At 37.3% G+C, this 13,195-nt stretch overlaps 1 protein-coding gene across 1 annotated transcript; it reads left to right on the top strand.

The window, feature by feature from the left end:
• Positions 1–8,850: 8,850 nt before the first annotated feature.
• Positions 8,851–9,729, top strand: LOC146904938 (uncharacterized). Its single transcript, XM_085722568.1, has one exon. It carries the CDS (start codon positions 8,851–8,853, stop codon positions 9,727–9,729), a length of 879 nt encoding a protein of 292 aa, XP_085578694.1.
• The last annotated feature ends 3,466 nt before the right edge of the window (positions 9,730–13,195 follow it).

Raw genomic sequence — 13,195 nt, 5'->3', positions numbered from 1 at the left:
TAAAAAAATAAAGTTTATGAAATATGTTTGCTAAAAAACAGTTTATGAGCTGTGAATTGGTGAATATTTCTTAAAAGTTTGTATAATATTTTTTTTAAGGATAAAATTTGTATAATATGGTAATTGTTTTCTTAGATTTGGAATAGTTTGCTAAAAAAAAGTGTATAAAATACGTTTATTAAAATAAAAAGATAAAATTTATGAGATGCGAATCGATGAATATTTCTTAAAATATTTGTACTAATATGGTAATTGTTTTTTTAAATTAGGATTTTTTTTTGAACAAACTAAAATGAGATATATATTATAAACAATGACAGTTTACCGTGCACAAGACATGCAAAGGGTAAACCAAACCTACCAAAAATACAACACTAAGGAGCTGCTTTGAAAGAGCACCAGCACAAAATAAAGAAAATTACACAATAACACCCATGCAAGGGAGTGGATGTTTCCACCAGTCATGATAACTAAAAATAAAAGATGTCTGTGATGATTTCAGCCACATAAACGAATTTAGCTTCACCTTTTCCGCTAATGTAGAAGAATCACAAGCCGTATCTTGAAACACACGGTTGTTTCTTTCCTTCCAAATAGCCCAAACAGAAGAAAACCATATTACCTTCAAGAAATGGTGAGTGGCTCTAGGCAATCCAGCCAAGTTAAAGAATTGTCTGAAATGTTGCCGTATATCACCTGGAAACACCACATATACACCTAACCAATGCAAAATATGATCCCAAAGTGAACGAAAAATATTACAGACACGAAATAAGTGAGCTGCGGTTTCATAATCACCGCATCGTGATACACAAACCGAATCTGCTAACACCAGAACTTGCCGTTGCACCAAGTTAACTCTAGTAGGAAGTCTATTCCAGAGAAGGCACCACACAAACAGTGACACCTTAGAAGGTATGCCTTTTGCCAGACATCATCAACCAGAGTCCTATCGACAGGGTTGCCATCATTAGTGAGAAAGTGGTATGCTTCCCGTACAGTGTAACCATGGAAAGGGTCTAGTAACCATATCCAAGAGTCATAGACATTAACCTGCAAAACAACATTAGAAAGTAACGTGGAACATTCCTTCACACTTTCCTCCTCCCACACCAATAATCTCCTCCCCCACTCCCACCCCCCCCCCCCCCCCCCCCCCCACCTCCACATATCCTCCACCGTACACTCCTTTCTAGCAGACAAATCAAAAAGGCGGGGGAATTTGCAACGTAAAGGTGTGTCCCCCACCCAATTATCATACCAAAATAATGTAGACCTACCATCACCAATCCTCCTACGAATGTTGTCATCAAACCACCTCCCCACACCCTCACCTAACCCCTCCCTAATCCTACAAATCGACCGCCCTCCGCCCCCGCCCCCTAACTCTCCATACCGGGCTTTGAGGACTTTATACCACAACCCCTCCTTATCAACCAACATACTCCAGCACCACTTTCCCACCAGCGCCATATTAAAAGCTCCCACCCTCCTCACCCCCAACCCTCCATCCTCCTTTGGAATACAAATCGACTCCCAATTTAACAAAACAATTTTCCTAAAATCCTCACCCCCACCCCAAAATTTTTTTTTAAATAAAGATTCAATAGAAGAAATTATATCTGCGGGGGCTTTGAAAAAAGGAAAGAAAGTAAACCGGAATGGAAGACAGGACGGATTTCAACAGAACCAAACAGCCTCCGAAAGAAAGGAGTTTATTACTCCACGACGACAGGCGCGAAACAATGCGATCAACAACAGGTTTCCAAAAGCTAAGTTTCCTTGGATCACCACCAATAGGCAACCCCAAATAGACAAACGGGATAGTTCCCCTTCGACATTTCATAACCAACGCCGCTTCAGATAACCAAGAATCAGAGACATGAACACCCGTCAACATACTTTTGTGAAAATTGACCTTCAACCCCAATATGTTTTCAAATAATAGCAATACCGACCTCATAGTTCTGACATTCAACCAACTTTTTTCACCAATCATAAGAGTGTCATCAGCAAACTGCAAATGAGTCAAACAAACATCACCGGTTTGGCCAACATTGTACCCTTTGAACATATTAGCATCAACCACCGCTTCCATCAACACATTGAAACCTTCAGCAGCCAATAAAAAAAGAAAAGGTTGTTGTTTTTTGATTTAAAAATTATACCGAACGCAATTACTGGGTGAGTCACGACCAGGTCGCTTTCTTTAAGACGTTTCGCGGCACTACCCTAGTTTGTGCAAGGTAGACTATCAACCACGCCGTCTCCAGGATAAAACAGCCCAGATCACTGTTACGAGTATACACTGCACAGTATATAGTCGCTCGAGAATTACACCTCAAAGCATGGTTCAATCGTTCGATCGAAGCCACTCGATACGGTATGTAACCGCTCTATTCGAAACCGACGGGACAGAAAGGAGTAGAAGATGAAGAATGATTCGTTAACACAAATCGGAGGGAGAAGAGAGAAACCGCACAGGAAGCATCAACTGTGAGATTTGGTGTGAAGAATGAGTGGGGCGAGCTCTCCTTTTATAGGCAGAGTTCGTAACAAAAAACCGCGTGACTTGGGGATTAAGTCTGCTTAATCCTTAAGCAAATGCGTTTTACGCGTGACTTGGGGATTAAGTCTGCTTAATCCTTAAGCAAACGCGTTTTGTTTCTTAATTGGAAATATCCGGAAGTTTCTGGATTGGGTACGCGTACGCTTTCGTATAATGAAAAATTAATTAATTAATTAATTTAACATTTTCAAGTGACAAAAAAATATATATCAATTTTTTAACCCACGACCCAAGACCCAAGCCCGGCCCGGCCGGACGGCGGCGTCGTCGTCGCGCGCGTGATATATATATTTTGTAAGCGTTCACCCGTTCACAAAAATGGGTACCCCAAGGGCACACCCTTGGAGGTCACCCCACCCTTATATAAACACTTACTAGTTGGGGTGACTCTCCAATGTGGGACATTTTTAAGTCACATACCCACACACTAGTTTCTCATAGTGTTTTCTTTCCAATTTTCTCACTAGAATTAACTAGTGTTCCAACAATCCCCTACTTGACTTCAAAATGGTTTCGAAAAATAACGTAAAACGTTTCCATAAGATTTGCTAATATACAAAGGTGTTGCCAACAACTTGAACCTTTGCATAGTGGAAGGTATTCTGATTTAACAAGAGTTGCTTACAGCATTGAACTCTATCTCAGACATAGAATCCACACACAAACCTTTTCATAGGTGTATTCTAAAAGCCCGTGCGTTTTTATAAGGCCCTACACGTGTATCCCGGTTTTAACGAATGCTCTAGGAATTCTGCCTCGAAATTCCATAGGACCGGCCTAAGTTCCACATTCGTATAGGTGAGTCAAGGGTACTCCTGTAGCTGTGTACCCCACTTAACATAGAGTATAGATCTCATTAAGAGTTACTATTACCTCATCTTTCTTTCGCTGCAGGATCATGCTTTCTATATTCTTTCTCTCATAGTATGTTCTACCACTTCATGACTTGTTTTTACCCATTGAACCTAAATCTTGGGATCTCCAGTCTTATAGGTCGGGTTACCATCATTCAGTGGGCTATAGACATTAGTCTCATCCTACTGGATGTTTCTCGGACTTTCTCTCTATTAAGTCCTTTCGTCAAAGGATCAGCTAAGTTTTCATTCGTACGTACAAAATCAACTCTAACCGCTCCATTAGAGATACACTCTCTAATCGTGCTGTGTTTTCGCCTTATCTGTCGTCTCTTACCATTGTAATAACGATTCTTAATCTTTGCAATAGCCGCGGTACTATCGCAATGAATTAACACAGCCGGTAACGGTTTCTCCCATAAAGGGATTTCAGCTAGCAAGGATCTTAGCCAACTTGCTTCTTCACTAGCAGTAGCTAATGCTATCATCTCAGATTCCATTGTGGACTGAGCCAGAATGGTCTGCTTCTTAGACTTCCAAGAAACAGCTCCTCCAGCTATGCTAAATATAAAGCCACTGGTCGCTTTGGAATCATCCGACAAGGTGTTCCAATCTGCATCATTGTACCCCTCAAGTACAGCAGGATATTTTTGATAATGCAGTCCTAATGTCATAGTCCCTTTCAGGTATCTCATGACTCTCTCAATAGCATGCCAATGCTCCTTGCTTGGCCTACTTGTAAATCTACATAAGAGACCCACGACATAGGCAATGTCGGGTCTAGTACAATCAGTGGCATATCTGTGACTGCCAATGATACTCGCATATTCAGTTTGTCTAACACCATCTCCAGTGTTCTTAAAAAGTTTTACACTTGGATCATAGGGTGTGCTTGCAGGTTTACAATCAATGTAGTTGTATTTTCTTAATATCTTCTCAACGTAATGAGACTGATCCAAGGAAATTCCTTTATCTGATCTAGTAATCTTGATGCCAAGAATTACATCAGCTTCTCCTAGGTCCTTCATATCAAAGTTGTTACTCAACAGTGATTTCACAGAATTTATGGCAGGAATGTTTGACCCAAATATGAGTAGGTCGTCTACATATAGACATATGATAGTGCAAATGTTTTTATCATACTTGTAGTAGATACATTTGTCACTTTCATTCACTTTGAACTCATTCGAAATCATTAAGTTGTCAAACTTTTCATGCCATTGCTTAGGGGCTTGTTTTAGACCATACAGAGATTTGTCTAACTTACATACTTTGCTTTCCTGTCCATGGACTACAAAACCTTCAGGTTGTTCCATATAGATTTCTTCTTCTAACTCACCATTTAAAAAAGCAGTTTTCACATTAATTTGGTGTACTATCAAGTTATAAACAGCAGCCAAGGAAATTAGTACCCTTATGGATGTGATTCGAGTAACTGGTGAGTAGGTATCGAAAAAATCTATATTTTCTCTTTGTCTGAAACCTTTGGCTACAAGGCGTGCCTTGTATTTATCAACAGTTCCATCAGGTTTCAGTTTCTTTTTCAAAATCCATTTACAACCTATTGGTTTGCAGCCTGGAGGCAGTTCAGTCAAGTGCCAAGTTTCGTTAGACTGTAGAGAATCCATTTCATCATTTATGGCTTCTTTCCATAGGTCAGCATCCAAGGAAGACAGAGCTTCCTTAAGATTTGATGGATCCTCTTCTAATGTATTGACCACATATTCAGGTCCATACTCTTTAGCAGTTCTTGCTCTCTTACTTCTTCGAAGTTCCGTTACATCAGTTATGATGTTCTTATCACTATCCTTAATCATCGGAGTGTAATCAGGTGTAGTGTTCTTATTTGCGCCCCCACTATTACCCCCACTATCTCTTGATAGAAAGGGAAATTTCGTTTCATAGAAATCGGCGTCATTTGATTCTATGATCACCATAGCCTTTAGGTCATAAAACCTATATGCTTTACTGTTCAAGGCATACCCAATGAATACACATTCATAGGCTCTACTTGCTAGTTTGACTCTCTTGGGATTAGGAATCCTTACATAGGCTAGACAGCCCCAAGTTCGAATGTAAGACAAATTTGGTTGTCTTTTCTTCAAAATTTCATAAGGAGAAATTTTGTTCTTAGTTTTAGGTACTCTATTTAGCATGTAGCTAACAGTTAATAAAATTTCCCCCCACCAATGAGGCGCTGCACCAGAGTTAAGCATGATGGCAACTATTAGCTCGGTAAAGGTTCTATTTTTTCTTTCTGCTTTACCGTTCATCTCAGGAGAGTAAGGTGCAGTTGTTTCATGAATGATTCCGTGCTCTTTATAATACTCATTAGATCTGTGTGATAAATATTCAGTGCCTCTGTCACTACGATAGCTCTTGATTCTTTTATTGAATTGAGTTTCAATTTCTTTGACAAAAATTTTAAACATATCAAGCGCATCACTTTTGTTTTTCATTAAATACACATAAGTGTAATCAGAGCAATCATCGATAAAAGTTATAAAGTATCTTTGCCCGTTTCTAGTCAAGTTACCATCAAGTTCGCATATATCAGAATGTACTAATTCAAATGGTTCGGTTTCTCTTATTACAGATTTATGAGATCCTTTTGTTATTTTTGCTTGACTACAAAACTGACATTTTTCAAATTCATTCAAAGATAATTTAGGAATTAAACCGAGATTGCTCATATTAGAAATGATTCGTTTATTTACGTGACAAAGTCGTGCATGCCAAATATTAAAATCACACAACATATAAGCAGAAGGAGAAATTTTATTCATAAGATTCAACTTAAACATACCATCAGTAGCATACCCTTTCCCAACAAAAACCCCATCCTTAGTAATAGAGTACATATCACATGCTATGATTTGTTCAAAACCAGCCTTATTCAATAAAAAACCATAAACTAAATTCTTCCTAATTCTAGGAGTGTGCATCACATCCTTCAATATGAGAGTCTTCCCAGAGGTGAATTTCAGCTCCACATCTCCGGTTCCAGCAACTTCAGTGGTGTGAGAATCTCCCAACAGCACCTTCTGATCTTCAGCAGCAGTGTATGTCTTGAACATAGCACGTTCATAACAGACATGGCGAGATGCACCAGTGTCTATCCACCAACCATCAGATCCACCCACCATGTTGATTTCAGTTATCATTGCCATATACGGCTGCTCCTCATTTGTTGTCAAGTGAGCCTGAGCTTGAGCCGGTCTAGTGGATGGGTTTCTACACTTTCGTGCCATATGACCTGGTTGTCCGCAATTGTAGCAATTAAACGATTGAGCAGGGTCATTCTTTGATGGTTGAGCTCTTGGGACCTTTTGTGGGTTCCCATTCTTATTCCGATTGGAATTCTTATTTGCAGGACGGTTCTGATTCTTAAATTGTTTGCCAGCAGACTTCTGAACAGCACCTACAGATTTCTTTTTAGTGTTGTTGTTCGAGACAGCAAACACCTCTTCATTCAGTTCTTGTTTTCTTGCCTCTTCTTCAATACGAAGTCGAGTAATCAGACTTTCAAGAGAAAACTCCTTAGTCTTATGCCTAAGGGCATTCTTGAAGTCCTTCCAAGCAGGGGGCAGTTTATCAATTATCACAGCAATCTGAAACTGCTCAGGTAATTGAATTCCTTCAACAAAAATCTCATGAGCAATATTCTGAAGCTCCTGAGATTGTTCTTCGACAGATTTCTCGTCGTTCATCTTATAGTTTAGGTACCGGCTCACAGCAAATTTCTTTGAGCCAGCCTCTTCGGTGTTATATTTATTCTGAAGAGCATCCCAAACATCCTTAGTTGTCTTATGAATCAGATGCAGATCATATAGATGATCCGCAAGACAATTCAATATGTAATTCTTGCACAGGTAATCCTCGTCTTGCCAGAGGAGTCTATCATTTTCAGCCTGTTTCACCTTTTCAGCATGTTCGGCAGTAAGCCTTTCCAACTCAGCATTTGCTGCAGATATAGAAGCATCTGTAGCCACTGTTGTCTTACCGTTACTAGTCGTTTCCATAGGAACCGACATCGATGGTATCACAGGTATGTTATCCTTCAAGACGTGGGCAACCTTTTTCGTAGTTAGAAAAAACATCATCTTTGTTTGCCAACGCTTGAAGTTACTACCGTGAAACTTAAACGGTTTGTTGAAGTCGACAGCTGTTCCAGAGACAGTAATTTCGTTGTTGGTATTCATGGTTTCAGAAACGTCTTAAAATTGTTGTTTTTCGATTTAAAAATTATACCGAACGCAATTACTGGGTGAGTCACGACCAGGTCGCTTTCTTTAAGACGTTTCGCTGCACTACCCTAGTTTGTGCAAGGTATACTATCAACCACTCCGTCTCCAAGATAAAACAGCCCAGATCACTGTTACGAGTATACACTGCACATTATATAGTCGCTCGAGAATTACACCTCAAAGTATGGTTCAATCGTTCGATCGAAGCCACTCGATACGGTACGTAACCGCTCTATTCGAAACCGACGGGACAGAAAGGAGTAGAAGATGAAGAATGATTCGTTAACACAAATCGGAGGGAGAAGAGAGAAACCGCACAGGAAGCATCAACTGTGAGATTTGGTGTGAAGAATGAGTGGGGCGAGTTCTCCTTTTATAGGCAGAGTTTGTAACAAAAAACTGCGTGACTTGGGGATTAAGTCTGCTTAATCCTTAAGCAAACGCGTGATTACGCGTGACTTGGGGATTAAGTCGTGATTACGCGTGACTTGGGGATTAAGTCTGCTTAATCCTTAAGCAAACGCATTTTGTTTCTTAATTGCCCAAGCCTGGCCCGGCCGGTCAGACGGACGGCGGCGGTGTCGTCGCGCGCGTGATATATATTTTGTAAGCGTTCACTCGTTCACAAAAATGGATACCCCAAGGGCACACCCTTGGAGGTCACCCCACCCTTATATAAACACTTACTAGTTGGGGTGACTCTCCAATGTGGGACATTTTTAAGTCACATACCCACACACTAGTTTCTCATAGTGTTTTCTTTCCAATTTTCTCACTAGAATTAACTAGTGTTCCAACAAAGGTGATAAAGGATCTCCTTGACGAAGACCCATAGAAAACTCCTCCGTTGGGCTACCATTTACCAAAACTTTTTTAAATTAGGATTAGTTTGATATATATTCCATAATATATTGAATCGATACGACGTTTTAAACAAACCCGTGTTGAAGTAAATATAGACATATTACTCATTAATGAATATAAAGCTAAATCCCAAATCAGAGATATTCATGCACAAATCAATCGGTACAGTATTATTTTTCACATTGTCTTTCCTTATTTCAAAAGATATTTCCACTAACTAAAATATTTTTTTTCAATAAATAATCCTTTATATAAGCATCTCTTTTCATCAAATCAGAAAACCACAAGGTATTGTTGTCGATAGTTAATTTGTACCATGGCATCCAAATCCTTCAGCATCTCTTCCACTTCACAAGATGAAGGTGATTTTTCCCACACAAAAGAAAGGGTGAACATGAAGGAGAATGGAGATCAACCCTCAAAATCAAATTCCAGCAAGTTTGTCGGTTCGGTAAAACTATCGAAAGATGATGTTGTTAGCCCTATTCAAGTTGGTTCAACATCTTCTTTTGCTAGTAACAGGAATGAAAGGAAAGATGAGAAGAAGAATGAAGAGAAGAACATGGATGTGAAGTATTTTTCATGCTCATATTGCAAAGGGAAATTTTCTACTTTACAAGGCTTGGGAGGGCATCAAAATGCCCATAAAGCAGAACGTGCATTGGAAAAACAACGTAAAGAAAGGTATGATGGTGGTGCTTTAGGTTTAGGGCAATCTCACTTTAAACCTTATTTCAATTATTCTAGTACTCGTTTTACACCTTATAATAATTATATGGGCCTTGGTGTTAGAATGGAGTCAACAATTCAAAAACCACCTTATACTAACCCTAGGATTACCCCAAATGGTTATGGATTTGGTTATGGTAGTTTGCGTTTGAATGAGATGTTACACCCTTCACTTTTTAACTGGATAAATAATATAGAGGGTAGTAGTACTGGAGTTGGAACTCTAGGTATTGGTGGAGCAAGTACTTCAAGAATTGAAGATATTAGGAATAATAAAATTGGTGCAATTCTAAAACTTGGAGATTCTTCTACTGCTGCAAGTTCAAACTCAAACATAGACAAGAAAAATGGTGTGGCTGCTACTTCTACAATGGATGAAGATATTGATCATGATTCAAAGTCAAACATTGAAGAAGAACCCTCCGATACGGACTCTTCTGGGCTCGACTTAACACTTAGGCTTTAGATATTCAATTTTTACATTTTGTTTCCATGTCAATGTTATGTTTAATTTTATTGCTACTCTCCTGTTGAAGTTATGTATTGGTATTTTCTCTTGTTCTGTCAAATTAGTATATATTTTAAGAATAATTTATTAGTTTTAATCTTGGTTTTCTTCTACCTTATTTTTTAAAATTGTTTTGATTGCTACCTTGATTGTCGTTATTTTCTTACTAGCGTCAAGACAGATAGTAACTTTCCCATAGTTTCCACTTTTTGTAACAAACAATGCTTATTTTTTTTAATATCACCAACAATATAATAAATATTATACAAATTTTTATCTTTTTCAAAGATACCAACAATATATCATTTTGTTTCTAACTCAAACTATTTTCAAGGACTAACACAAAACCTTATCTTAAAGGTACATGTATAATAATAGTTTAATTCAATTTAATTTGCGAAAATTAAGAACATGTTTGTTTAAAGGTTTTTTTTTACCAATGAAAGGAATCTTGGTTTTAATAAAAGGAATCTTCCAATCATATAATGGCATGTAATTTTTTATATTTAATTATCTTTAAATAAATTTAATATTTTAATTACTTTTATCTATCATGTTCTAATACCAGGGGAGGAAGCAAGGGGTTTAAGGTGGTTCAATTGAAACCCATTAGCTTAAAAAAGTGTAAATATACCCTTATATATGTTGATTTAATTCCCTGAATTTGTTTTTACATCATTGTTTTGGGCTAATTGGTGTTTCTTTCGGTAAACCGGAGGTTGAAAGATGGTGGAAGCTGAATGAGTATTAGAATATGTCTTTCTCGAGTGTGACTCGCCTATGGTGATGAGAACATGATGTTTGTTTTAGAGGGGTGTTTTGGGGGTGTGTAGTGGCGATGTGTGGTTATGGGATATCATTTTCAACGGCAGTTCGCGATGGAGTCTAATTTAGGAGGTAAAGTTTGGTGGTGTTATCCTCACGGGTGTTGAAGGTAGGGCTTGGTTAGGTGTTGTGTGTATGAGTATCTTTTATGGTGTTTATTTTGGATGTTCCGCTATATACAACACCTTTAATTTGTAGTCTATGAATCACCGGTCTCTATTCGTCTTGAGCAGAGATTTGGTTGTTAATAAATTTTGTTGTTAAAAAAAACTCCAAATAAAAGGCGTCTTCATGCCCTCCGCGCATTCAATTGGATCACCGTACTATTTGTGTCCTTATGAAAGAAAAAAAAACTTTTTGATGAGTTCAACTTTATTGTGGACAAAAATTCAATTTCACTTTAGGTATTTTATTTGTCATTTTAGTCTTTAATTTTGTCTTTAATTTGCTAACTTAGTCCTTAAATGAATTTTTTGTTAGCCATTTTAGTGTACACAAATATTTAGATAGAGACAGTTCGAGATGTATTTTGTAATCTTGATGATAAATTCAGAGACCATGGTGATAACAAATCACACATTTAGAAAACAAGAATATTTACAATTTTTTTAGTACTATACATGTGATAATAGTTGAAAGAAATATATAGTTCCCTCACTATACAAAATTTATGTGTTCATTCTTTCTCATATTAATAAATTTTGCTTATAAAAAACATAAATCAAAGTAGGGTAAATCTATTGCGTTTATTACAAAAATAAATTGCATTTTTTACAAGGTAGGGTAAATCTAAATAATACAATTTCTAAATGACATTGCAATGTTGATCACAACTCCTGCTGAATTTCTCTTTTTTATTTTCAACTATAAGTCCCATAATGAATATTATTGTTGGGTGTAATCCGAGTACTTATCATGCACAACTATGGATAATCAATCACTTAAAGCTTTGATGGAAACAAATCATCAGAAAGTTGATACTGTAAAAGGTCCTCAGGGAGAAGAAGAATGATCTTCGATCAAGAAAAAATTGATACCAACTGTGAGGAAGCTTTTGTTAAAGCTTTTGTCGTGAAAAAAAAAATCAATGTAATTTATAAGTTATAACCTTGGAAGAAAGAGGTAAAGTAAATTACCAAGGAGAAGAGGAAAGGAGAGAAATATTTTATTTTTTTGAAAGAAAAAAGTAGAACAAGTGAAAAACTTTAAAGTAATAATCATAACTTCTTCAAAAAGAAACAAAATGAAAGAGGAAGACAAGTAAGTACACCAAAGTTTAACAAACAGTCTTTTCTTCTTTCTATCCAAGCATCAGAGAACCGTTAATGGTTCAAATCGAAGAGGAAGAAAGCTATAGACAGAAAAGGGAAGCACAGAAGCAGAAGCAAAGAAAAATTGTTTTAATTTTTCCTTTATTTTAAACATTGAATTATATAGGAAGTGTGAAAGATGAAACAAAACAGAAGAACAAGGTGTGTGTGTGTGTGTTGATGATGATATAGCTACCTGCATGTTGTTAAATTTTGGGATATTGCTACCTGCACCAAATTAAGGTAATTAAGTGTCAACATCCTCCTCATCGAATGCAAATGTTATCCATGACTTGCAAATTCTGGTTTTTTTTAGTGGTGGGACAAAAAGAGAAACTTCTATACTATTGCAACAATATTTACTAATCAACATGATTCCAACGTGGTTACCTCTAAATCTAAGGCTTTGTTTGCGAGTTTTGAGGGGAGGGGAAGGAAAGGCTTAGGAGGGGAAGGGAAGGGAAGGAAGGGAAAGGAGAAAGGAGGGAAAGTCTTCCCCTTGTTTGGGAGTTAAAGAAACCAACAAGGAAAGGAGATGGAGGGCTTATGTGATAATTTTACTATTTTACCTTTTTTTTTTCCTTAAAATCAATACATTGTGTTATACTTTGTAATTTATCTTTTAAATTATAATTGAAATTTTGAATTATTATGAGGACAAAATTGTCAATTTGTATGTTTAACCCCCCAAAACCCCCGAATTTGGGGGAACTTTAAAATTGGACAAATGAAACCCTTCAAAACCCCCCAAAACATTTCCCTATTTTTTTAAAACTCCCAAACAAGGGTTTACCTCTCCATAAACCTTTCCTTCCCTTCCCTTCCCCTCCAACACCCAACTCGCAAAAAAGCCTAAGAGGAAGAAACAAATTGAACGGAAAAATGATGATTATAGTGCTCTCTCCAAGTCTTCTAACCAATTATCTTGCTGACGTTTTTTAGAGACTTTATGGCTTGATTGCCCAAATTTAACATCTTTCGTCGCCTTTTTTGTTTTAATTCAATTTTGTTTTGTCTAAAGTTGGATTTCATTAATATTTATTTTTTGTAGAATAAAAAAACAGAAAAAAAGAAAAAAAAAACCTTAAAACAGGGCTCGGCCTGGGGCATTAAGCATCAATACTAACTTCAACTCCGATGGAGAAGCATGCCAAAAAGTCATACCTAGTCTTGATGAGCGCCCAAGTTTGGCCAAGAAATCTGCGCAATGGTTGCCCTCTCGAAGCACATGTTGGAAAGAAATGTTAGGAATATGCTCCTTTGATATGTTGGAAACACAATATTAGAGT

Source organism: Medicago sativa, chromosome 7, assembly GCF_051527215.1.
Source record: "Medicago sativa cultivar Bolivia chromosome 7, Bolivia_mono, whole genome shotgun sequence".
Taxonomy (NCBI): Eukaryota; Viridiplantae; Streptophyta; class Magnoliopsida; order Fabales; family Fabaceae; genus Medicago; species Medicago sativa.
Note: the sequence above shows the minus strand (reverse complement) of the source record. Positions and strands in the feature narration are given on the sequence as shown.

What these genes read in the sequence shown, in the direction of transcription:
- LOC146904938 (XM_085722568.1), top strand. Translation starts at nt 8,851, where the DNA reads ATGGCATCCAAATCCTTCAGCATCTCTTCCACTTCACAAGATGAAGGT.